This window comes from Anolis sagrei, chromosome 6 (assembly GCF_037176765.1).
Source record: "Anolis sagrei isolate rAnoSag1 chromosome 6, rAnoSag1.mat, whole genome shotgun sequence".
NCBI lineage: Eukaryota > Metazoa > Chordata > Lepidosauria > Squamata > Dactyloidae > Anolis > Anolis sagrei.
In genome coordinates, this window is record NC_090026.1 from 31,124,726 (window position 1) to 31,152,113 (window position 27,388).

Genomic DNA, 27,388 nt, shown 5'->3' on the forward strand with positions numbered 1-27,388 from the left:
AATGGCAGGGAAGGGGATTTGACTGAAAAGATTAGGCACGTGGCATAGGCTGCCTGGGAATGCAATGGAGTCTCCTTCTCTGGAGGATTTTCCGCAGAGGCTGTCTATCAGGAGTGCTTCGATTGTGCCTTCATGCATGGCAGGGGATTGGACTGCATGGCCCTTGGGGGTCTCTTCCAGCTCTAGGATTCTATAGCAGGAGTAGGCAATATGGAGTCTAATTGATACACTTTTTCTCTCCCGTCCACGATCTCATCCCGACCAAGGCCAACCCTTTTGGGGTCCAAACATTTCCTGTATTTCCTTCACTTTCTGCCTCCGAAAGAGAAGAGGAAGGGGAGGAAAGGGCAGCGAGGGGACTAGGAGTCAACCCACCCCCTCCCTCCCGGCCCACTTACCCTGTTCCGGTCTGCCATGCAGCCCCCAAATTAGAAAGTTTGCCCATGCCTGCTCTGTGATATGCTTCCACTGGAAGTCATTCATTCCATTGAGTTTGCTATTACCCATGATTTCATGTATCCAATCAGAGTTGTGGAACCTATTTTCCTGTAGATACTGGAGGTGTGGGTGGTCATACTGATCCAAACATAATACATCATAATTATGGGCTACATTTATTTCCCTTCCATGTGGGCATCTGGTTGCTGCTGGCTTTTATTTTGGTTTTAATAAATGCTGTTTGCCATTCATTTGTTCTTACTTTGTATTTGATGTTTTTCATTTATCTATACCTTACCAAGGAAACTTAGCTTAATGGGCAATCTAAAGTGTAAGCTATAAACCAAGCACAGAAATTTGGACTTGCAAGTTGCAACTCCCCGAATCCCTCATCCAGCATGACATACAATTCTCAGAATCATTCCAGATCATTCTGAGAATCAAAGCTCCCAGAAATAACTTGTCCAAGGTCTTCTCTTACCTGTTAGGAACATTTACCAGCAGACAGGAGGCCTTGTTTCGGGTGGCAGATTGAGAATATACAGTTAGGGTATGAAGTTGTCAACAAACACATGACTCACATAATCACTAACATTTCACAGATGGGGCACATGTCGCCAAGCAATAACAGAGTGTGTTCAGAATGGTAAAAGTTATTCATGGGAAAGAACAGACAAGTCAGGAAAGGCTGCAGCAGGTTGTTTTTGCCTGAAACTTTAGGGAAGTACAAGATACGTCATGCATTGTATGCCAACTGTTTTTGTATTTTGACCGGCAAGTCAGTGCATACTATTTTTGCACTCCGTTTGCATCAACTGAAGTAAGCTACAAATAAAGAGGAGGGGTGAGAGAAAGAGGGGGAAATTGGGAATTTTTTTTTCATTTCAGGAGCAACTTGGGAAACTGCAAGTCGCTTCTGGTGTGAGAGAATTGGCTGTCTGCAAGGACAATACAAAAAGTCTGTTGCAACAGAAATAGCAGTTTGGTGGCAGCTTATAAAATAGCATGGTTGGGAACTATGTCTCCCCAAATGCTGAAGTGCAAGTTCTAGCATTCTTCACTTGCAGTGCTTTTGGGAATTGAAATTCAATGACATCTAAATGTCTGTAGGATTCCTGCCCCCAGATTAATATGTCTTATTTGGCACAAATTGTGGGGTGCAACTCACTCCAGTCAGAAGTGTGTTATGTGAACAGCCAGATAACTTATATACCTGTTTGAGTAGAAGTGGGATACAGGGAAGCAATGCCTACTCATTCTACCATCTCAGCGACTTCCAAGAACCAATATTGACATGGCTGGGGATGGGAGAAGGAGATAGTGGTGTGGTATAAGAATAAAATAATAATAATAATTATTATTATTATTATTATTATTATTTATGATTTTTCAAAATAATCTGCACTCAAGATAACTCTGGTTTCAGGCTCCATAATTCTACAATCTGTCCACCTCTCATCCTTAAGACCAGATGTGTTTATGGCCCTGATGGTTATTTTTCTGTCTTTCTCTCATTCTCTCTCCAGATTTGCATCATGTCTTCCTCCAAACTCCAAGATGCGGATGAGGTTTTCGGTAAGCTCCTTGTGACTCTTCAATTTATTCAACTCCATTCTAGGCCTGCCATCTAAGTTGAAACGTGTTCACCCCTCCTACAGTCTTGACTGCAAGGGGAGCACCTAATATTGGAGAGAAAAGGATACATATTGGGGGGGGGGGGGAGTAATTCACAAGCACCATCTTTTACTATCATTTTCCTCTAATCTTTAGAGTTACCTATGGTGGGGAAAATATTATTTATTTATTTATTTATTTATTATTTACTGTATTTATATACCACCTTTCTCACCCCTGGGGAGGAACTGAAGGCAGTTTACAACATACCAGTGGCAAAATTCCAAATTCCATCTTACATGTAAAAAAAAAAATAATAACTAAACAATAGCATATAACTATGAACTGAAATAATTAAAACCATTAAACATAAGACGTAAACAACATTTAAACATTAAGACAAAGCATTCAAACATTCTAGTATAAATATTAAAATCACATGATCCAAAGTCGTAAACTGTAGCCATTCCAAATTGTCAACTGCACATATTCCCTAATTAATCTTTGCACCGCATTGCATACTTTACTGGCCAAAGTCTTGGTCCCACAACCATGTCTTTGTTTTCTTTCTGAAGGTCAGGAGGGAGGACGCTGATCTAATATTACTGGGGAGAGAGTTCCAGAGCCAAGAGGCCAGCACTGAGAAGGCCCCGTCTCTTGTCCCCACCAATCGCTTTTGTGAAGGTGGGACCAAGAGCAGGGCCTCCCCAGAAGATCTTAACCTCTGTATGTCGGTGCTTTTATATTGCTACCTAACCTGTGGGTGCTGGGTCTTGACACAAATGTAAAAGTTGCCAAAGTTTTGTTTTATTATCTGAAAAGGTGTGTATACAGTGCTGATACTGAACCAAGTGGATACCCGCCAACATTTTGCAGAATATGTGTGGCCAAGCCACATCAAAGTCTGGTCAAAATGGCAAAAGTTATTAATGAGGAAAAACATGCAAGCAAGAGGAAGCTGCAGCAGTTTGATTTTGGCTGAGCCTACTGGGAAGAACAAGAGTCTGCCTCTCTTCTCCTCTCTTTCCATTAACTCAGGGCCCTTCTACACAGCCATATGACCCAGAATATCAAGGCAGATCTTCCACAATATCTGCTTTGAACTGGGTTATCTGAGTCCACACTGCCATATAATCCAGTTCAATGTAGATTTTATACAGCTGTGTGGAAGGGGCCTCAGTGCAACCTCTGTTTGCAATTTGAAGTCATTGCACATTGCAAGATATGCATTGTGGTTGCACAGTGTATATTGCCATTGCTCATTTTGAAAGACCAACTCATCATTAGATGTGTTGCTCAATTCTGCATAGGAGTTGCATGGTGCTGTCATAGCATAACTCCACATGTTGGTATTTCTGTTATGCTGTGTTGTATTGCAGTCTATGGTTGGAATCCTGTCGATGAGTTACCCATGTATAAGCTAACATACTTTTTTGGCTGTTGAGGAAGGAAGGAAACACTGTCTCCTTGAGCAATGCCTGCTCATCCAACCATCTCAGCAACTTCCAAGAACCAATGCTGACATTGCTGGGAATGGGAGAAGGAAAAGGAAAAGCACTAGTCTGTGACTGTATTTTAACAACTGGAAAAGAAAGCTTGGCTTGCCCTCTTAGATCGGAGTTAGTCTCCAAAGATCTAAGAATTCACATCTCAGTGTAGCTTTTTGATAGGGCTGGCTTCATGCCTGCTGGGCATTTTCCATTTCTCTGCTTTGAACTCACAAGGCTGGCTTTTGAAGACAGAAAAAAAATGGTTGGAACTGGATTTCAAATGGCCATTCAAGCTTGGTGTCTAGAAAGATAATATCCTTCAAAGAAAAATTCAGAACTGCATGAGCCTCTTCTAAATAATCTTCCAAAACAGGGTGTGGGAGGGTTCCCTTTTGGACAACATCTCTCAAAACCCCTACAAAACATGGCCATATACACTTTCCAAGAATCTATGATGGTGCAGTGGGTAAAACTGCTGAGCTGCTTAACTTGCTGACCGAAAAGTCAGCTGTTCAAATCCGGGGGGGGGGGGGGGTGAACTCCAGCTTCTGCCAACCTAGCAGATCGAAAACATTCAAGTGTGAGTAGATCAATAGGTACTGCATCTGTGGGAAGGTAATGGCACTCCATGCAGTCGTGCTGACCACATGACCTCGGAGGTGTCTATGGACAACGCTGGCTCTTTGGCTTAGAAATGGAGATGAGCACCACTCCCCAGAGTCAGGCGCAACTAGACTTAATGTCAGGGGAAATCTTTACATTTACCTTATTTATGTTGAACCGTGGCCCAGCCTTATTCTTTCTTTGTGTGATAGCCCCTCTTTCTTTATAGTACCTATAGACTTTCACCTTGGTCCAGTATAGGGACGTAGACAGGTGCCTTATAAAAGATCAGACTGGTTGTTCATCCTGGCAATTTACTCTGATTGGCAATGTCTCTCCAGGATCTCAAACAACTGAGGACATTGTAAGTGCATCCCAAGTTGAATTACTTCCCAAAGTTCTGCTTGCACTGACTAGAATGGATTGCAAGGACTGGGTTCAGAGGAGACAAGAGAGCTTCCCTTGCTTAAAAGGAATGCCTTTCCAGCACTATCATTCAAATCCAAGGAGTTGAGTTTTCCTAGGATTTTCAAGACAGTCTCCATATGCACATGAACTGCTCATATTCCAGAAGACAAACTATGCTGGACCACTCTAACAACTACCATGTCAGGCTACACAGAGAAGCCATTGAAATCCACAAGCATGTGGACAATATCAACAGAAAGGAAGAAACTATGAAAATGAACAAAATCTGGCCACCTGTATTAAAAAAAACCTCTAAAATTGTGACAGTAAACAAAGAACAACACTCAAACACAGGGGAACTCCACACAAGAAACAATCAGGGACCGCTAATCACCTCTCAACAAAGGGTTCCCCCAGGCAGTAACAAGCCGCACTTGAAAACTGTCTTGCCGTCAAATGCTAATCAAGGTGGTCAATTGAAACATTCACATCTAGCTCCAACAGACAAGAGTTCTTTTTCCCACCCTGGACTTTCCACAGATATATAAACCCAATTTTCCTAGTTTCCAACAGACCTCACAACCTTTGAGGTTGCCTGCCATAGATGCAGGCGAAATGTCAGGAGAGAATGCTTCGAGAATATGACCATACAGCCCGAAAAACCTACAACAACCCACAAACTATGCTGTTTGAAAAACTCCACGAAACCTACCATGTGCAGAAATTGTCTGTATTATGAGAGTACGAGGGTTGAATGAAAAGTAACGCCTCCACCTTTGTCACACCTCAACAGATGGCAGTACTGGTATGTGGCAGGTACTGGCTCGTTCAGTAGACTCTCTTCTACAGTTCCATTTTGGCGAGAAGCCTTAGCATTGAATGTTTGTGTTGTTAAAGTGCAAAGTATGGAACCCTTTGCAGACGGTCGGTCAATGCAACTTAAGCAACGTGCAGTCATTGAATTCTTGACAGCAGAAGGTGTCACCCCAAAGGGGATTAATCAGAGAATGCAAGCTGTTTATGGTGATTGTGTTGATGTGAATATTGTGAGATGGGAACATCTGACTTGTGTTACAAACAAAGAGTTGGACGTCCTGTGACAGTAACTACTGAGTTTCACAAGCAAAAGGTTGACAGATTGATTCAGGACAATCGGCGTATCACTCAAAGAAAATTTTCAAGCGTAATCGGCATTTCACAAAAACATGTGGGTCACATTATTGTTCTACTTGGCTATTGGAAGAGCTGTGCACGATGGGTACCCAGGATGAGAAAACTGTGAGATGCTGATTGTGGAAACAGAGTGTCAACTTCTTCCGTGACGGCTTCAGAAAACCTGTTCATCATTGGCAGAAATGTATCCAATTGTCTGGTGATTATGTGGAAAAGCGAATCATTGTAGTTAAAGAGCACATTCTAAGGATTATTTCTGCATTTGATTTATTAAAATATTCCCATCTAAACCCAAGTAATGAAGGTGGAGGCATTACTTTTCATTCAACCCTTATAATTCTGAGTATGTTTAGAATTCTCACTATGAAGTAATAACAGTTAGCCTTCAGATAGACAGAGCCACCCTTCAGATAGATATTGCACAAACTTCTGCATTTGGCATTTCCAAACCAGGTTGTGTTTAACTTGTATGTGTGCATGTGTATACACACAAACACTCACTCCCAACACTCTGGCTTTGCCTGCTGATATTTCATGCCTTCCGATATCGATGTTCCTTGCTTCCCACTCCCAGCGTGTCTGTGTAGTCAATTAAGCGGTGGCTGCCTTTCAAAACCCAGGAGACACTCAGATATATGCCTAGCTATCCCCACACTCACACACACACATACACACACACAATGTTTGCATTCAGAGGATGCTGAGCTGATTCGAATTAACAATTCATGAGGTATGATTGTCTTCGACTGTTCTGTATGCAGGGAAGGTGCCGTTGCAACGATGCATGAGCACAGATCGCAAATGGTAGGGAAGATAGGACTAGTATCCAATTGTAGGGAGGGAGCAAAGCTCAGGTTGTGTGTACGAGGCAAGGAGATGGTACAATATAATTAAATTGCTTCATCTTAGGACTGTAATCCATGCATGATGAAGTCTATGGGCCGTACTAAAGGCTGGCAGCCCTTTCTGTTTATTTTAATTGCTGAGGATGTGACTAATAACAGGGAAGAGACAATATTATGTATTGTGATGTTCGTATCCACATGCCTCCTCTTTATAGATGTTGCCGAAAGAGGTAATTACTACCTATTTGAGCAATGTTCACCACACCCTGGTAGCCTTCAGGAACTGGAGCAATGCTTGAGCTTTCTTCACCTGCTATGAAATGGTAATACATATTACCATTTAATAGTCATGCTATTCCTCTATTCTGCCTTGGTTAGACTACATCTCAAATATTGTGTCCAATTCTGGGCACCACAATTGAAGGGGGATGTTGACAAGCTGTAATGTGTCCAGAGGAGGGCAACTAAAATGATCAAGGTTTTGGAGAACTAACCCTATGAGGAGTGGCATAAAGAGCTGGGCATGTTTAGCCTGAAGAAGAGAAGGCTGAGAGAAGGCATGATGGCCATGTATAAATATGTGAGAGGAAGCCATAGGGAGGAGGGAGCAAGCTTATTTTCTGCTGTCCTGGAGGACGCGGAACAATGGCTTCAAACTACAAGTAAGGAGATTCCACCTGAATATTAGGAAGAACTTCCAGACTGTGAGAGCCGTTCAGCAGTGGAACTCTCTGCCCCAGATTGTGGTGGAGGCTCCTTCTTTGGAGACTTTTAAAAAGAGGCTGGGTGGCCATCTGTCGGGGGTGCTTCGAATGCCATTTTCCTGCTTCTTGGCAGGGGGTTAGACTAGATGGCCCACGAGGTCTCTTCCGATAAATAATAATAATAAAACTTTATTTATATACTGCTCTATCTCCCCGGGGGAACTCAGGGAAGTTTCCAAGCAAGAATATCAAAACATACAGACAAATTGAACAAAAAATAACAGTAACAGCAACATAAGCATGGAATTACCCAACAACACATAATATTAAAAGGATAAATCCTGCCTGCTCTTCCTGTCTATTGTTAGGGCATGGAAAAGGAATGGGTCGGAACAATTAAAAGGCTGGGTCAAGACAGATACAAATGGAAATAAGATGTGACTGGCATTTGGATACATTACTATAGTAGGTAGACGACAAAAGCGGGGAATGGGCTATTTCCAGGGGTCTGTTAGGAGAATGACCAGGGTAATATATAGGGGGCTAGGTCATGTCCGGACAGTGTCTGGGCTGAGCTAGCACTGGTCACTCTCAAAGATTTGTTGAAACCACCAAGTCTTCAAACTCTTATGAAAAGAGGGGAGGGATGAGGCCTGTCTTATTTCCCTTCGAAGGGCATTCCAGAGGCGGCGGAGGGGGGGGGGCACACCAAGAAGGCCCTCATTCTTGTCCCCACCAACCATGCTTGTGATGGAGGTCGGAGCAACAGGAGGACCTACCCGGGCCTCCTTAATCTATATCAGGGGTCCACAAACTTTTTAAATAGTGGGCCAGGTCACAGTCCCTCAAACTATTGAAGGGCCAGATTATAATTTGAAAAAAATGAATGAATTCCTATGCACACTGCACATATCTTATTTGTAGTGCAAAAAACACTTATACACAATACAATAATTAAAATGAAGAACAATTTTAACAAATATAAACTTATTAGTATTTCAATGGGAAGTGTGGGCCTGCTTTTGGATGATGAGATAGGATTGTTGTTATTGTGTGCTTTCAAGTAGTTTCAGACTTAGGTTGACCCTGAGCAAGGGCCAGGTAAATGACCTTCAAGGGCTGTATCCGGCCCCCAGGCCTTAGTTTGAGGACCCCTGATCTATATGATTCTATATACTTCAGGGCAAACTCTATTTTAAAATTGACCCTTTTTACACAAAAAGCACTGGCGAGAAGATGGAAGCAGAGAGAGGTGACCTTGCTGCCATCAACAAAATTCAAACTTAAAAACTTAATATGGACATACCACTAGTTTTACCTACCCACGCCACTGCCCAAACCCTATTTTAAGGAATTAATCAATTTTTAATCTTTTAATTTTTTTATCTTGTAGTTGCACAATCATTCAGGAGTGGGTTGACAGGCCAGTAGGCCAGGATGCCTTGTATTTATATATGGTTTTACTGTATGTATGGGCAAGTGTGTATGTTTTGATATGGTCAAAATTGACTAATCAATAAAGAATTGTTGTTATATATGTCAGGGCTCTTCAGATATTGTGGGATTGCATTTCCCATCATCCCAGGCCAATGTAGTCCGTGATGGTGGGATATCATGGGAATAGCAGTCCGAAAACAAAGCCCACACATTTTCTGGTGTTTCTCAAGTACAGTAGAGTCTCGTTTATCCAACCTTTGCTTATCCAACGTATCCCGCCCAGATCCACAGCTGTTTCAATGCATTGTGATGTTTTGGTGCTAAATTCATAAACACAGTAATTACTACATAATGTTACCATATATTGAACTGCTTGTTTTGTCGATTTCTTGTAAAACATGATGTTTTGGTGCTTAATTTGTAAAATCATAACATAATTTGACATTTAATAGGTTTTTCCTTAATCCCGCCTTATTATCCAACATTTTAGCTTATCGAAATTTCTGACGGCTCATTTATGTTGGATAAGCGAGACTCTACTGTACATCTACTTGAGAAAATAAAGTGCATGGATCTGAATGGGAAAAAAATACATCTGTATGGAAGGCGGTAGTTGAGCCTACACTTAAGTGAAAGCACTTGTCAAAGAGATAACATGCTTCTCTGTTTCAGTACAAATAAGAGGGGAAGGGTAAAAATGTAGGCCAAGGTCCTGCATCGGGAATTTTACATGTATCACATAGCGACATCTTCCAACACAACCTCACCAAACCCACCTTATAAGCAGCACAGTTTCCCCAGTATGGCCATTTTTGTGTTGACAGCACTCAAATATATTATTGGGTTAGTCTGGAATGTCACCATGTGAAGGGGTGATCTTGAATCACGTTTGAGACTGAGAAAAAGTTCAAGTGGTGTCAAAGTGCATTAATTCTACAGTGCAGATGCACCCAGAGTCATCCAATACTTCAATTTTTTCTTAGCATTCACTTATTGGTTCTCAATCCACCAGTTTTCTGGAGACACAATAGATAATTTAGGGCGCACCCGGTGGCGCAGTGGGTTAAACCCCTGTGCCGGCAGGACTGAAGACCGACAGGTTGCAGGTTCGAATCCGGGGAGAGCGTGGATGAGCTCCCTCTGTCAGCTCCAGCTCCTCATACAGGGACATGAGAGAAGCCTCCCACAAGGATGGTAAAACATGAAAACATCTGGGTGTCCCCTGGGCAATGTCCTTGCAGACGGCCAATTCTCTTACCCAAAAAGTGACTTGCAGTTTCTCAAGTTGCTTCTGACACAAATATATATATATATATAATCACTATGTAGAAATGGAAAGATTTTGAAAGATTTAAAGGCATCCAACATAAGCGAAAGAAGTTGAATGTAGAATCACCTTGGGGAATCTAGAGGCTCCTAGAGAGAACATATTAATCAAATAAATTATGATTAATAATCAAATCCATTAAAATGAAACGTGCAAATATGGAGGGCCAACTGTACATATGCTCTATTTCTTTGCATGAGGAAGAGGATGTCATGACTCCAAATCAGTGGTTCCCAATTTCAAGTCGCTCCTAACACGACAATAAATAAATAAATAAATAAATATAATATAATATTACATGTTGAATAAGAATTATGCGGAGTAGACCTGTATCATAGTTCTGTTATAAGCACATGAATGTGTGAGAAGGATCCGTTTGTGTGACAGCCAGCATCGGGTGGTATCTGACTTGCAACAGTCGGTTCTTTTGACAGCCAATTTGTAGCGCATGTCAACATTAGACAATATCAGATGGGGAGGGATAAACATTTGACAGTATGTTTTATGTGGCTTGCTGCCAAATTAGTAAATGTTGTATAAACTCATTTAATCCATCAAAACAGGACAGTTTCAAAGTCTGAAATGCTACACTTGTGATTCCAGGCATTAATTTACTAAATCTTTCCAATTTCCTGGTATAAAACAGGATCATAGAATCGTAGAGTTGGAAGAGACCACATGGGCCATCCAGTCCAACCCCATTCTTCCAAGAAGCAGGAAAATTGCATTCTAAGCACCCCCGACAGATGGCCATCCAGCCTCTGTTTAAAAGCTTCCAAAGAAGGAGCCTCCACCACACAGAGAGTGCCACTGCTGAATGGCTCTCACAGTCAGAAAGTGCTTCCTTATGCTCAGGTGGAGTCTCCTTGCTTGTAGTTTGAAGCCATTGTTCCGCATCCTGGTCTCCAGGGCAGCAGAAAACAAGCTTGCTCCCTCCTCCCTGTGACTTCCTCTTACATATTTATACATGGCTATCATGTCTCCTCTCAGCTTTTTCTTCTTCAGGCTAAACATGCCCGGCTCTTTAAGCCGCTCCTCATAGGGCTTGTTCTCCAGCCCCTTGATCATTTTAGCTGCCTTCCTTTGGACACATTCCAGCTTGTCAATCTCTCTCTTCAAGTGTGCCCAGAATTTGACACAATATTCCAAGTGTAGTCTGACCAAGGCAGAATAGAGGAGTCGCATGACTTCCCTGGATCTAGACACTATACTCCTATTGATGCAGGCCAAAATCCCATTGGCTTTTTTGCCGCTGCATCACATTGTTGGCTCATGTTTAACTTGTTGTCCACGAGGACTCCAAGATCTTTTTCACACGTACTGCTCTCAAGCCATGCGTCCCTCATTCTGTATCTTGAGTGAAAAGGGAGGGATTTTTTTCCCCATTGCAGTCCACCCAAAATCACGCAACATTATTTTTACTTAAGCCTAACTGGCTCAAGAGTTACTGTTTAAATTAATAGTTGTAATGGTAAATGGCTACTTTGGGAAGGACTTGACTCTGCAGCTAGGATATAATTCTCAATTAGAGTACGTACAAACAACAAATCTTTATTACAGTCCTAGAACAGCACAACTTAGAGTACATTTATGCTATAGAATTAATTCAATTTGTTACCACTTTCACTGCCATGGCCCAATGCTATGGAGTCATAGGAGTTGCAGTTTTACAAGGTCTTTAAAACTGCTAAAGAATGCTGGTGCTTCACCAAACTTCATCTCCCAGGGTTCCATAGCATTGAGCCATGGCAGTTAAAGTGGTGCCAAACTGCATTAATTCTATAGTGTAGATGCACTCTGCATTTCTTCTCAAAGGAACCAATTAGTTCTTCTGGCAATTAGCTTCCCACAACACCCTACAACAAGAAAAAAACCATACAATTTTCAAAGCAATCTAAGACTTAATCAGCACAAAATGTGCATTTTCCCCATAGAAAACAGCTTTTCCCGTGCAGTGAAGAACATGCCATTTTCTGTGCAAATCAACTGCATGCAAATTTTTGTGTACAATGAATTTTCAATTATAGCATTTTTTGAATCGAAAACAACATTTTTTTCTGCACAGAAAGTGCTGTCTGCACATAAATGTTTTTCTGTACTGAAAAAGGTTGTTTTGTGCATAAATCAATCATATGTGAACTGTAAAAATTCTCAACCTCTTTTCATCAGAGTTTGCATGGGATTTCCATCTTCATGCAAAAATGTTGAAATGGATCTCCTGAGACTATTGCTGACAGCTAGAGATTTAAGCTAAATATGTTATATTTTGGATACCATTTACATCTCAATCAACAAAAAGTGTTACAACAACAGCAACAACAATTTATCCTGCTCATCACTGGGATTTCATCTTGGGAATATCTCATGGACATTAAAGTACACAAAGAACAGACTGAGCATCTCTTATCTGGAATTCCATAATCCGAACTATTCTGAAATTCAAAATTATTAAAGTGTGTTTCTAATATAGTGATGGCTTCCAAAATCTGGAAAAATTCAAAATACTTCTGGTTCCAAGCATTTCAGATAAGGGATGTTCAACCTGTAGCATGTGGATGCTTATTACCTGGACACATTTTGATTTATATTTGTGTGACAGACCATTGGCCATGCACATGGAACAATTATTCACATACTGGACTAGTATTCTATTTTGGAGGCCCAATAGATATGTATACCTCACTGAAGTAGTGTAGGATCTCATCTAGGGACTGCATCCTTTTGATATGAAGAGGGCATGGAAAGAACAAACACATCTGTGCAGTGCCTTGCCACACAGAGACAGAGATCTGTATGGGGGTGGATTCACACAATATTCATGTGTCCTATTGCCATCTTAATTGCATTTACCCCTAGTGTAGTCTAGTTATCATGGAAGGTCATTTCTGATCTTAGTTTTGAAAGGGTAATGTGGGATGATGGGTGTTCCTCTCTTCTCTGAACACTTTCTCTGTGTCTCCTCCCTTTCTAACCCTTCATTCCACTACCCCTTCCCCTGTGTCCACACTCTGGGCATCTCATTTTAAACGTTTCTCCTCCCCGCCTCCCACTTTTACGTTGCCTCTGTCACTTGGCAACCTTCTTTATGCCTCTTATTGCTCTGCCTTCCACACTCCCTTGTGCAACTTGGCTTTTCCTTCTTTGTGCCATCTTCTGCCTTAATCTCTTTCTCTCTGTCATGCGCTCTTTCTTTCTTGCCTGCTTCTTCTCTGCTCCCCCCCCCCTTCTGTCCCCCACGGCCACCCTTCCCGTTTCTCTCTTTCACTCCCAGATTTTAATGATGTGATTCCAGAGACCCAGAGGCTGGACAGCAGCTTGCAGAAGGCCCGAGCCCAGCTTTCCGCCAAGGGCAGGCGGCAGCGCCCTTCCCGGTCCCGTTTGAGAGACAGCGTCAGCTCCACAGAAGGCGATGAAGTCCCAGAGAAGAAGGTCAGTCATGGAATGGAGATGTCCTCTCACTTCCTCTGATTTTGGGCACATCTACACTGCAGAATGAATGCAGTTTGACACCGCTTTACCTGCCATGCCTCAATGCTATGTGCTGGGAATCAAGAGTTGTTAGGCTCAGAAATAACCCTCACTTGGGGTGATTCCACAAAAATATAGCAGAATTGCAGAAGCACACTTAATAATAATAATAATAATAATAATAATAATAATAATAATAATAATCTATATAAAAATGTAATGTAATAATAATAATAATAATAATAATAATAATAATAATCTATATAAAAATGTAATGTTTGTTTGTGGGATTAACACAACTCAAAAACCACTGGACGCATTGACACCAAATTTGGACACAAGACACCTAACAACCCAATGTATGTCCTTCACTAAAAAAATTGATTTTGTCATTTGGGAGTTGAAGTTGCTGGGATTTATAGTTCACCTACAATCAAAGAGCATTCGGAACCCCACCAACGATGGAATTGAACCAAACTTGGCACACAGTTCTCCCATGACCAACAGAAAATACTGGAAGGGTTTGGTGGGCAGTGTCCTTTGGTTGTGGAGTTGTAGTTCACCTACATCCAGAGATCACTGTGGACTCAAACAATGATGGATCTGGACCAAACTCTACAAGAATACTCACTATGCCCAAATGTGAACACTGGTGGAGTTTTGGGGAAAATAGAATCTTGACATTTGGGAGTTGTAGTTGCTGGGATTTATAGTTCACCTACAATCACAGAGCATTCTGAACCCCACCAATGATAGAATTGGGCCAAACCTCCCACACAGAACCCCCATGTGGGCCACAGCAACGCGTGGCAGGGGAGAGCTAGTATATAAATAAAAATGTAATGTTCGTTTGTGGGATTAACAGAACTCAAAAACCACTGGGGGAATTGACACCAAATTTGGTCACAATACACCTAACAACACAATGTATGCCCTTTGCTCATAAAAACACTGAAAAACACAGCAGAAGGGACTTTAAAAGCCCCAAAAGCTAAATGATGAAAAGCTAAATGACAATACAGAAAAAAGGGAAGAAAGAGGGAGGGAAGGGGAGAAAAGAAAGGAAGAAAAGAAAAAAGAAAGAAGGAGTGAGGGAAAGAAAGAAGGAAGGAAAGGGAGAAGGAAGCATGGTAGTAAAGAGAGAAGGAAGGAAGGAAAGAGATAGAGAAGGAAGAAAGGAGAGAAAGAGGGAGGAAAATAAAAAAGGGGAAGGAAGGAAAGTTAGAGAAGGAAGGAAGGAGAGAAGAAAAAAGGGAAAGAAGGAAGGAAAGAGGGAGCAAAGGAAGGGGGGAATGTAGAGAAAGAGGGAGGGAAGGAAAGAAGGAAAGAGAGAAGGAAGGGAAGAGATAGAGAAGGAAGGAAGAAGGGGGGAGTAACGGATTGGGGTTTGGAAGGGGAGTTTTTAATGTAAACTTCAATATGTCAATGATTAACACCTTACTGATATATTGCTATCAAAAAATCTCAATAAAAATTATACTAAAAAAAAAAAAGAGAAGGAAGGAAGAAGAGAAGGAAAGAGCGAGGGAAGGAAGGAGGGAATGAAGGAGAGAAACTTGCCATCCAGTAGTCGTATCTGCTTGCCCATAGAAAACCATATTTAATCATCTAGAGCTGATGTGATAGTAGTAATCTTTTGTGAGTAGTCAGCTTCTCTCCTCCTGACATCCCTGTTGCCTCAGCACTATAAGAGGGTTTTGCGAGACTAGTTGCTCCTGTTGCTGCGTGGTTTTGAGGCAACAGGATAGTAATGGTGAGGCCGCAGACCATATTTTCATTCTTGCAGACCACTGGTGTTCCATGGGCCACAGGTTGGGAACCACTGAGCTGTAGAAACCCACTAGATGATTTTAGGCAAGTCACACTCTCTCAGCCTGAGGGGAAGGCAAAGGCAACCTCTCTGTCAACAAATCTTGCCAAGAAAGCCCCACGATAGGTTTGGCAGTGTGATAATCCAGTATGATAGCACTCCTAATGCTGGGATGTGTGTTAGTTAGTAGCAGCATGGTTGGAAAAGGCGAATATCTCACAGTGATGAACATGAAAAATTTTCTCACCATTGTAACCGTCTTTAATGCATTTTGGGTGATGAATTTGGAAAACATAATTTAAAAAATATCAGTCCACACACAGTATTTTCACAAATGTGAAGACTAATGTCAGTGCTATTTTCATTCAGTCACATCTCATTACCTCAAAATAATTAAAAATTAAAGCATGTTCTGGAAAAACGGCAAGTGGTGGAGGTCGTTTTTGGATTTAGTGTGCCAAATGCCTTTAAAATGAGCATACATTTAAAAAAAGTTTTTGTGACTTTCCATTTTTCAGGCCTATGAATTGTCACTGGCAGGACTTCCTGCTGCTTCCGCAATTAAATTGGCTGCAGTCTATGAAAGTGAATGCAATAATAAATGTATTAGCCATTAAGACTCCATAGGATTCTGTGGGCTGAGTTGTATTAGTATGCCAACGGTAGTAGACCATTCGCAAATGTGGTGACTCACCACCCACCCACCCATTGATTTAATGGCTCTACTTTTGTTGAGACTATCAACAGAATCCAGTCCCTCGTTGGGTTTTTTGGGGGTGCAATCAACTTTCTTTTCTTTTTGCTGTAAGTGCTTACTTACTTACTTAATTAGGATGCTATTTATATATAACTTGAAGGAATTATGCAGATCATGGATGAAAAGACATGGAGATCATGACTTATAAGCAAGTCACTTATATCTAAGGCAAAGCAGCAAATGATCCCTTTTCTCAAAGTTAAGGCACGTAGAAGTATTGTTGAAGGCTTTCATGGCCAGAATCACTGGGTTGCTGTCAGTTTTCCGGGCTGTATGGCCATGTTCCAGAAGCATGGCCATGTTCCAGAAGAATGTCGCAATTGATTATCTTGATTATCATTGAATGGCCTTGTAGCTTCAAAGCCTGGCTGGTTGCTGCCTTCGACAACAATATTTAAAAAGTATTTTTAATCGTGGTTTTTTTTGTACATTTGTGTTTGATGGCTTTAATGTGTTGTCGAAGGCTTTCATGGCCGGAATCACTGAGTTGCTGTCAGTTTTCCAGGCTGTATGGCCATGTTCCAGAAGCATTCTCTCCTGACGTTTCGCCCACATCTATGACAGGCATACTCAGAGGTTGAGGGGTTTGTTGGAAGCTAGGCAAGTGGGGTTTATTTATCTGTTGAATGTCCAGAGTGGGAGAAAAAAACTCTTGTCTGTTCGAGGTAGGTTTGAATGTTTCAATTGGCAAACCTTGATTAGCATTTAATGGCCCAGGAGTTTCAAAGTCTGGCTTCTTACTACCTGTCGGGAGGTGATTATCTGGCCCTGATGGTTCTGTGGAATGTCCACGGTTGGAGAAAGCACTCTTGTCTGTTTGTTTGAGGCAAGTGTGAATGTTGTCTCGCTTGCCTAGTTTCCAACAGACCTCACAATCTCTGAGGATGCCTGCCATAGATGTGGGGGGGGGGGGGGTTGGTCATGTCAGGAGCGACCTGAGAAACTGCAAGTCACTTCTGGTGTGAAAGAATTGGCCGTCTGCAAGAATGTTGCCCAGGGGACGCCCACATGATTTGATGTTTTATCATCCTTGTGGGAGGCTTCTCTCATGTCCCCGCATGAGGAGCTGGAGCTGATAGAGGGAGCTCATCCGCCTCTCCCCGGATTCGAACCTGTGACCTGTCAGTCTTCAGTCCTGCCGGCACAGGGGTTTAACCCACTGCGCCACTGGGGGCTCCTTATAGATGTGGGTGAAATATCAGGAAAGAATGCTTCAGGAACATGGCCATACAGCCCAGAAAACTCATAGCAGCCCACAAGTACTATCTCTTTTCTTGGCAGTAAAGCTTCTAATAGAATAATAATGAATGAATGCAACTAAGACTGACATGCTAAATGACAAGCTTCCCTTCACTTTACCAGAATATCATTGTTCTGTGTGGATTCTGGAGGTGATTTGCTGCTTAAAGGTGCTCTGGGAAAGCTGCCTTGGAACACTGCCTGCCTCAAAGTAATTTTCCAAGAGGTGATTTCCCGAGAAAGCCTTTCCACAGTGTATTTAGCTTCAAGGATTCCCCAGAAGGCCATCCGTTGTGGGTAGCATCAGCTTCCTCTGTCAATGGAGCAGTTTCTCGGCTTCCCACCACCCCCTGCAGCTACATCCTTTTTAATTCTGCTGCCAGCATACCTACAGCCTATTCCAGTATAGATAAAAATAGCCAATAAGATCACAGCTTATGTATCTCCTGATGAGCCTCCCTGCTTCGTATTAATGTACAGTACGACCCCCATATCGGCAGGGAATACAACACTGAATGTACTGTGAAAACAGAAAAACATGGGTAGAATCACAGAATCATAGAGCTGAAAGAGACCTCGTGGGCCATCCAGTCCAACCCCCTGCCAAAGAAGCAGGAAAATCGCATTCAAAGCACCCCCAACAAATGGCCATCCAGCCTCTGTTTAAAAGCCTCCAAAGAAGGAGCCTCCATCACACTTCGGGGCAGAGAGTTCCACTGCTGAACAGCTCTCACAGTCAGGAAGTTCTTCCTAATGTTCAGGTGGAATCTCCTTTCCTATAGTTTGAAGTCATTGTTCCTCATCCTAGTCTCCAGGGCAGCAGAAAACAAGCTTGCTCCCTCCTCCCTATGACTTTCCCTCACATATTTATACATGGCCATCATGTCTCCTCTCAGCCTTGACTTCTGCAGGCTAAACATGCCCAGGTCTTTAAGCTGCTCCTTATAGGTCTTGTTTTCCAGACCCTTGATTGTTTTAGTTGCCTTCCTCTGGATACAGTCCAGGTTGTCAACATCTGCCTTCAATTGTGGTGCCAGGAATTGGACACAATGTGATTCCAGATGTGGTCTAACCAAGACACTAGACTCCTATTGATGCAGGCCAAAATCCCGTTGGCTTTTTTAACTGCCACTTCACACTGTTGGCTCATGTTTAACTTGTTGTCCACATGTTGTCCATGAGAATAGTAATGAACCCTATTGAAATGAACGGTCAGCCACAAGTTACCATAGAGTCTTAATGGATAAAATTCTTAGAAAAGTAACCAACCTAGGAATTTGCTGGGTCCTTCAGTGAGGCTCTGTGGCAGAGCTTTCAAAACATTTCATGCTAGGGACACACTTTTTAAACATGCATCATTTCATGACATAATAAATAAATACATTGCAGTAGTAAATTTTATTGATTAGCTCTTAGCCATATCACAACACCAAACCAAGCAAAAAGGCTTGATAAGACTTGATTACCTGTATGGTTCCGGTCCAGTGTATCTGTCCGAACGTATCTCCCTCTACGTCCCACCCCGGAGTCTGAGATCATCTGGGGAGGCCCTGCTCTCGACCCCACCACTGTCACAAGTGAGGCTGGTGGGGACGAGGAGCAGGGCTTTCTCAGTGGTGGCCCCTCACCTGTGGAACTCACTCCCGGGGGAAATCAGGACATCATCATCCCTCCTCGCCTTTAGGAGGAGGGTGAAGACGTGGTTATGGGACCAGGCCTTTGGGCACTCTGGCAATTAAATTAGACAATCAGGCGAGTAAGACCAACAGGATTGATGAAGTGGAACGTAAAACTAGATCTATGAGTTAGCGAACGCTGACCATGTAAGAGGAGAAACTGGGTTTGTATTGGTTTTATTGATTTTATTGATTTTATGGTTATAATGCATGAACTGTTGTTAACTGTGAATTGATGTAATTTTGTGTATGATTGTTTTATGTTGCAGGCATCGAATTGTGCCTTTGCCTTTGTAAACCGCCCTGAGTCCCTTTCAGGGTGAGAAGGGCGGGGTAGAAGAACCCCAAATAAATAAATAAATAAAATTAATTACACTCTATATCAGGCATGGACAAATTTTGGCCAGTAGGTTGTTAGGAATTGTGGGAGTTGAAGTCCAAAACACCTGGAGGCCGAAGTTTGCCCATGCCGGTTCTATATAGTAGGCTAAATAAAACACTTAAAACAATACAGTAAATAAATATAATAATACCTCCCTAAAATGCTTTGGCATTTGAATTTTTAGATAGTTGGCCATTTGAAAGGTATGTTTATATCGGCTCTGCCATTTTAGGTTGGCAACCTAACTGACAGTGGCTCTATATTTTTGTGCTTCATCTCACTAGAGAATGAATCCACTTTAAATCCGGTTTCTGCTGGTGTGGAAGAAAGATTCAAAAGGTTCAAAATATCCTGTTTGTATTCCTGTGTGTGTGGAACTTTGCTTTTTAAGAAACTCAAGTTATAAGACCATTCTCTGAAAAAGTAAAGCCCGACAATTTATTGAAACCATTACTCATTTTTACTGTTCAAGAACAAAATAAACCTCATATTCTTGCTTTAATTCACCTGAAGAGTTTGTGTGGCTTCTTAAACATTCTAGTGAAGGAGGTGGGCTATGAATGGTGTCAACAAAGGAAACCTTAATATTTGGTGGAAGCAAAGAAATATTTAATATACAGTGGTGGCATCCCACTGGTCCTGCCTTGTACGTGAGGGAGTATGGGTGTCCCTTGTTCCTCATGGCCTCACCTGGCCATACCTGTCATTCCATCGTCTTTATTGCACATACCATAAAACCCCTGGAGGATCTAAACAAGTCTTAGGTCATATTTTGTCAGAGCAAGTTGGTAAAATTGAGGATACTTTCAGATACAGGGGTCATACATATCAACTGATAAACTTGGAAAAATTTATGTGACTTCTGGGAAGGGTATACATGCTGAAAGCTTTGTTTTGGCTCGGATAATTCTGTCATCTGGAGGCTTTTCTACCTGTTCTCTGCTTTTCCTTGCAGGGGAGTGATACCTGTGGAAGCCCACTCCATCGCCTGAGGTCCCCTCTTCATGGCTCCCTCCAAGCCTCTTCACCCCTCTCAGGTTCTTCACCCTTCACTCGCACTGGGGAGTTCTCATTCGACACCTCAACAACCCGGAGGTCGCTGGAGCAAGACGAGCAGCCGTCCTCGCCTCTCATCCGTTACCGTCCCCTGACCAACACCTCCTCCCAGGAAGCCTTGGGTAGCACCCCAACCAGCTCCTCTCCCAAGTCCTGCCCTAGTTCAGACAGCTCGCCCATCTATGCACGCAGAGAGCGGCACAGCGAAGGTAGTTGCCAACTCAAGGCGCCTGGTGGTAGTATGGGAAAGCATATGCCTTGTCACCCCAAGCTGGGGTATTGCTGGATATTCCTCTTAAGCAGTCCTGGGAGATGCCTGATGTACTGTGGTGGACTTCAGAGCTTAGTAGCATTAATTTTTTTTTGGACAACAACTCCCACAACCCCTTCTCCAGAATTGTAGCTTTTGAAATCTCTGGTTGACACCACATTAAAAAAACTTGGTGGCTCCCAATGACATGAGTAGCTTAACCTGTTGACATCCAGTCTTCTACAATTAAAAAATAGATGCTCTCATAAATGGGGCTATTGGCTAGTGCAACACTCTTTGGCATCTTGGTTGTTGTCTTTGACTTGACTTTTTTACTTGGATTTGTGTCCTTCACCATCCTATCCCATTTAAAATGGAAAGTATAGAGGAGAGGGTTCAATTATTACAGAAATATGTTCACCTAACTATTACATATGAAGATCCATTTTATTACACGCCTAGTTTGATGTATTATCAGAAGGCTTTCATGGCAAGAATCACTGGGTTGTTGTGAGTTTTCCGGGCTGGTGGCACAGCGGGTTAAACCACTGAACAGGCTGATTGAAAGGTCGCAGGTTCGAATCCGGGAAGCGGTGTGAGCTCCTGCTGTTAGCCACAGCTTCTGTCAATCTAGCAGTTCGAAAACAGGCAAATGTGAGTAAATCAATAGGTACCACTCCAACAGGAAGGTAACAGTGCTCCATGTAGTCCTTCTGGCCACATGACCTTGGAGGTGTCTATGGACAATGCCAGCTCATCGGCTTAGAAATGGAGATGAGCATCAACCCCCAGAGTTGGATACGACTGGACTTAATGTAAGGGGAAAACCTTTACCTTTTACTATGGCCATGTTTCTGAAGCATTCTCTCCTGACGTTTTGCCTGCATCTATGGAAGGTTGTGAGGTCCTCTCATGATGCCTGCCATAGATGCAGGTGAAACGTCAGGAGAGAATGCTTTAGAAACATGGCCTTAAAACCTGGAAAACTCACAGCAACCCACAGTTTGGACTTTGCAGGTTTCCTCATGATTTTCTATCCTGAATGGCATTTAACAGAATGGGTCAAGGCAAGGTACAACATGATTAAGACAGACTGTCAAATACATCACTATTAAAATGCATATATCAAAATACACACATCAAAGACAGACATTAATACATTCACAGTTAAAATTGACTGGGTAGGCCTTCCGAAAGAGATAGGTCTTCAGTTGTATCTTTAATTCTGATAGCGGATTCAGCAGTCGAATCTCTTCCGGAAGGTCATCCCAAAGTCTAGGGGGGCAACTGATGAAAAGACCCTAGAAGGGAATTGATCTCACGCTGCAAATGTTTGCCCCTATTTTTGATAAAATTCTGGCTTTCTCCAACCATCCTGCCTTCCTTCCTTTTCCAGACGACAGCCGGGACACGAGTCCACCAGAGCCTGCGAGCCCCACCGTTGGGCTTGACAAGAAAACCCGGCGGAAGTTCCTGGACTTAGGGTGAGTCACAGAAGCTGGTTGTTGCACATTCAAAAAGACGTTGTAGGTGACAGAGACACATCCTTGCATTATCCTGGCACCCCTTCCCATATCTTCAAGAACTGCTCCCAGTTCTTCCTTGTCTTCCTTATTTATCACCTTGTTCATCCTCCATAGGGTCACCCTCCGAAGAGCATCTTCTGGGAAAAGCAGGAAGGAGAAAGGGGGAAATCGTCTCTCCATGGGCAACAGGTAAGCAGCTTGAATTTCTGAGATTCCTCCTCCGAAGTAATGTTTTGCTGAACCCTGAGATTTATTTGGCTTATGCAAATGGGCACGATCTGCACCAGGAACGTCTTCAGGGAAAGTACTAAAGAGGCATGCCAATGAAAGTGCTTGGGGAAGCTCAGCAGATGGCATTGACTAATGCCCAAGACCTGAATGTGACAGGAATTTCTGGCCAGATGGATGGCAGATTGGATACAGATATTTTATTTCCTCTTCTCCCCTTTGTTACTTGAAGCTGCCTTTTAGGTCGGACTCTTTGTCTGATAGCTCAGCATTGTTTACGTTTATTTGGCAGTGGTTCTTCAGGGTTTTTGGCAGAGATCTTTCACATCATTTCTTATCTGATCCTTTAAAATAGGAATGGACAAGTGTGGCTCATTGAGTGGCTTTGCAGCCCCAGGGTCCCCACCAGTAACTTATTTCTCTGCAAAGATATATGGGAGACACCTTTGGCAATGCTTTTGCCATCTCAAAACCATATTATTCCCAGGAGAGAAATATTTTCTAGAGTAGGCAGTTAACAGCAAGTCATTTCCAATCACTTCCAGTTGCCAAAGAAATCTCTCTTTCACCAAAATACCTGTCATAGAATCATAGAATCAAAGAGTTGGAAGAGACCTCATGGGCCATCCAGTCCAACCCCCTGCCAAGAAGCAGGAATATTGCATTCAAATCACCCCTGACAGATGGCCATCCAGCCTCTGTTTGAAAGCTTCCAAAGAAGGAGCCTCCACCACACTCCAGGGCAGAGAGTTCCACTGCTGAAAGGCTCTCACAGTCAGGAAGTTCTTCCTCATGTTCAGATGGCATCTCCTCTCTTGTAGTTTGAAGCCATTGTTCCGTGTCCTAGTCTCCAAGGAAGCAGAAAACAAGCTTGCTTCCTCCTCCCTGTGGCTTCCTCTCACATATTTATACATGGCTATCATATCTCCTCTCAGCCTTCTCTTCTTCAGGCTAAACATGCCCAGCTCCTTAAGCCGCTCCTCATAGGGCTTGTTCTCCAGACCCTTGATCATTTTAGTCGCCCTCCTCTGGACACATTCCAGCTTGTCAATATCTCTCTTAAATTGTGGTGCCCAGAATTGGACACAATATTCCAGGTGTGGTCTAACCAAAGCAGAATAGAGGGGTAGCATTACTTCCCTGGACCTAGACACTATGCTCCTATTGATGCAGGCCAAAATCCCATTGGCTTTTTTTGCCGCCACATCACATTGTTGGCTCATCTTTAACTTGGTGTCCACAAGGACTCTAAGATCTTTTTCACACATACTGCTCTCGAGCCAGGCATTGTCCCCCATTCTGTATCTTTGCATTTTGTTTTTTCTGCCTAAGTGGAGTATCTTGCATTTGTCACTGTTGAACTTCATTTTGTTAGTTTTGGCCCATCTCTCTAATCTGTCAAGATTGTTTTGAATTCTGCTCCTGTCCTCTGGAGTATTGGCTCTCCCTCTCAATTTGGTGTCGTCTGCAAACTTGATGATCCTGCCTTCTAGCCCTTCATCTAAGTCATTAATAAAGATGTCATAGGTTCATCCCATCCCATCAGTACTGCCACTGCTAGAAATGACTTGAAGTCATTTAAACTGGTGGCTATGAATTGCTGGATTTTAGTCTGAACTTTTAAAGGCACTTACGAAGTACCCGTATATACTCGAGTATAAGCCAACCCGAATATAAGCTGAGGCACCTAATTTTACTGCAAAAAAAACAAACAAACCTGGGAAAACGTTTTGACTCGAGAATAAGCCAAGGGTGGAAAATGTAGCAGCTACTGGTAAATTTCAAAATAAAAATAGATACCAATAAAATTACATTAATTGAAGCATCAGTAGGTTACATGTTTTTGAACATTTACATAGAATTGTAATTTAGGATAAAACTGTCCAACTCTGATTAAACCATTCTAACCTTCTTCAATGTAAATGTGCTTACGTATGCTTCCAATAATAATAGAGTAAAATAATAAATGTAAATAATAATAATAATAATAATAATAGAGTAATATAATGGAAATGTAATAATAACAGTAATAATAGAGTAAAATAATAAATGTAATAATAATAATAATAATAATAATAATAATAATAACTAAAGAACTGGTGGGATCACAAGCCGGAAAAAGTTATAGAAAATAAATATGTCAAACTCCTCTGGGACTTCCAAATTCAGACAGAGTTTTGGAGCACAATACTCCTGACCTCATGATCCTGTTAAAAAACAGAGTGTGGATAATCAATGTGGAATCTCAGGTGACAACAAGATTGAAGAGAAACAACTGGAAAAACTGACATGATATGGGGATTTAAAGATCGAATTGCAAAGACTCTGGCACAAGCCAGTCAAGGTGGTCCCAGTGGTGATTGGCACACTGGGTGCAGTGCCTAAAGACCTTGGCCTGCACTTGAACACAATTGGCGCTGACAAAATTACCATCTGCCAGCTGCAAAAGGCCACCATACTGGGATCCTCACACATTACCGATACTTCACACAGTCCTAGACACTTGGGAAGTGTCTGACGTGTGATCCAATTCAACAGCCAGCAGAGTGATCTTGCCTGCTGTGGACTCATCTTGTGTTTCGAATAATAATAACTAAAGTAAAATAATACATGTAATAATAATAGAGTAAAATAATAAATTTAATAATAGTAATAGAGTAACATAATAAATGTAATAATAACAATAACGCAAAATAATAAATGTAATAATAATAATAATAATAATAATAAAGTAAAATAATAAATGTAATAATATTAAATGGAGTAAAATAATAAATATAATAAAATAATAATAGAGTTATATAATGCAAATGCAATAATAATAATAGTAAATATATTAAAATAATAAATTTAATAAAAATATTAATAAAAGCAGAGTAAAATAATAAACAACCTTCACTTGAGTATAAGCCGAGGGGAGCTTTTTCGGCCTAAAGAATGGGCTGAAAAACTTAGCTTATACTTGAGTATATAGAGTAGTTAATCTTATTCCATCCAATAATTCCAGCATTTGGATAGTTCCTTCACAGTTCAGACTAAAACCTGGAGTAGATATAGTGTCCCACTTACACTAGAATTGCCAGCTGCTATTTCTAGAAGACCACGTCACATATTTGCGTGTGTGTGAGAGAGAAAGAGAAGAAAACAAACAAAACTTTAAAATATAGCACAGAAGCGAAATGCCTTGGCTTCTTCCTTTCAGTGGCTAAAATGAGGCCACCATGTTTTTCTCTGTATTCTTCTGAGATTCAGGGCAAACTTGGAAGAAGTGCTTTTGGTTTGCTTTTTAATCATATCTGGATTATGAGTCACTTTGGGCCTCATCGTGACAGAAAGATGGGACTTTAATTGCTGTGTTATTGTCAACAGTTCAAATATTTATAGCTCACCTTAGACCTCTGGGTGGTTTGCAATAAAATTCATGGAACCTCATCAGTTTCTGGTCATTTTTCACTACTGAGTCATTTTCTTTACACCTCAAGCAGCTGCTTTTTTCCTTTGTACCTTCAGGTCATTTCTAATTTATGGTGCCCCTAAGGTGAACCTGAGTCAGTGTGATGCAGCAGTTTGTGAGTTGGACTATGGCTCTGGAGACCAGAGTTGAAATCCATTCAGCCATGGAAACCCACTGGGCGGCCCTGGGCAAGTCATACTCTCTCAGACTCAGAAGAAACCAAAGATAAACCTCTCCGAACAAATCTTGTTCAGGAAACCCCATAATAGTTTCACTTTAGGGCAGCATTTCTCAACCTGAGGGTTGGGTCCCCTGAAGGGGTCACAAGTGGGTATCAGAGAGGTCATCAAAGACCATCTGTTGGTCATGGGGATTCTGTGTGGGAAGTTTGGCCCAAGTATATTGTTGGTGGGGTTCAGAATGCGCTTTGATTTTAAGTGAACTATAAATCCCAGCAACTAAAACTCCCAAATGTCAAGGTCTATTTCCCCTAAATTCCACCAGTGTTCACATTTGGAGATACTGAGTATTTGTGCCAAATTTGGTCCAGATCTATCATTGTTTGAATCCACAATGCTCTCTGGATGTATGTAAACTACAAGTCCAAAACTCAAGGTCAATGCCCACAAAATCCTTCCAGTATTTTCTGTTGGCCGTGGGACTTCTGTGTGCCAAGTTTGGTTCAATTCCATCGTTGGTGGAGTGCAGAACGCTCTTTTGTTCTGGATGAACTATAAATCCTGGCAACTACAGCTCCCAAATGACAAAATAAATCCCCCCATCCCCACCCCACCAGTATTCAAATTTGGGCATATCAGGTATATGTGCCAAATCTGGTCCAGTGAATAATATATATCCTTATATCGGATATTTACATTGTGATTCATAACAGTAGCAAAACGACAGTTATGAAGTAGCAATGAAAATAATTTTATGTTTGGGGGTCACAATAGCATTAGGAACTGTATTAAGGGGTCACGGCATTAGGAAGGATGAGAACTACTGCCTTAGGGCCTCTGTAAGTCCGAATTACTTTAAGACACACAACAACAGCAAAGGTGGACCTGTCATAGGGTTTTCTTGGCAAGATTTCTTCAAAAGGAGGCTTGCCACTCCCTTCTGAAGAGGAGAGAGTGTGCCTTGCCCAGGATCACTCAGTGGGTTTTTGTGGCTGAATGAGGATATGAACCCAGAGTCCTAGTCCAGCATGCAAACCAGTACAGTGCATTGGGGAAATGCTTGCTAAGTGCTTTCTGCTTGTTCTTTGTTGTCCCCCTCTAGGGAGCTGATGGAGGGCTCCAGCCGTTCCTCTGTCTCACCCTTCATGCCTTTCTCCTGGTTTACAGACAGTGGGAAAGGGTCCGCCTCCTCGGGCAGCACGGCTTCACCCACCTCTTCTCCCAAGAACGAGGCCTTCAGCCGCAAGAAATCTGCCTCACAGGTTACAAATCCATCTTGTGGGGTTACACATCTCTCAACTATGGAATGGTCTGGCAGCTTTCC

General features: G+C 42.1%; 1 protein-coding gene across 1 annotated transcript in view; it reads left to right on the plus strand.

Moving 5' to 3' along the window:
• The window catches only part of PPP1R9B (protein phosphatase 1 regulatory subunit 9B), a 166,191-nt gene that overhangs the window by 133,138 nt on the left and 5,665 nt on the right, over nucleotides 1–27,388 (plus strand). Inside the window, exons 12-17 of the mRNA XM_067470542.1 lie at nucleotides 1,965–2,013; nucleotides 13,311–13,468; nucleotides 20,327–20,636; nucleotides 22,074–22,161; nucleotides 22,318–22,392; nucleotides 27,167–27,326. Coding sequence (XP_067326643.1) covers nucleotides 1,965–2,013; nucleotides 13,311–13,468; nucleotides 20,327–20,636; nucleotides 22,074–22,161; nucleotides 22,318–22,392; nucleotides 27,167–27,326 — 840 coding nt within the window. The remainder of the gene's footprint in view (nucleotides 1–1,964; nucleotides 2,014–13,310; nucleotides 13,469–20,326; nucleotides 20,637–22,073; nucleotides 22,162–22,317; nucleotides 22,393–27,166; nucleotides 27,327–27,388) is intronic.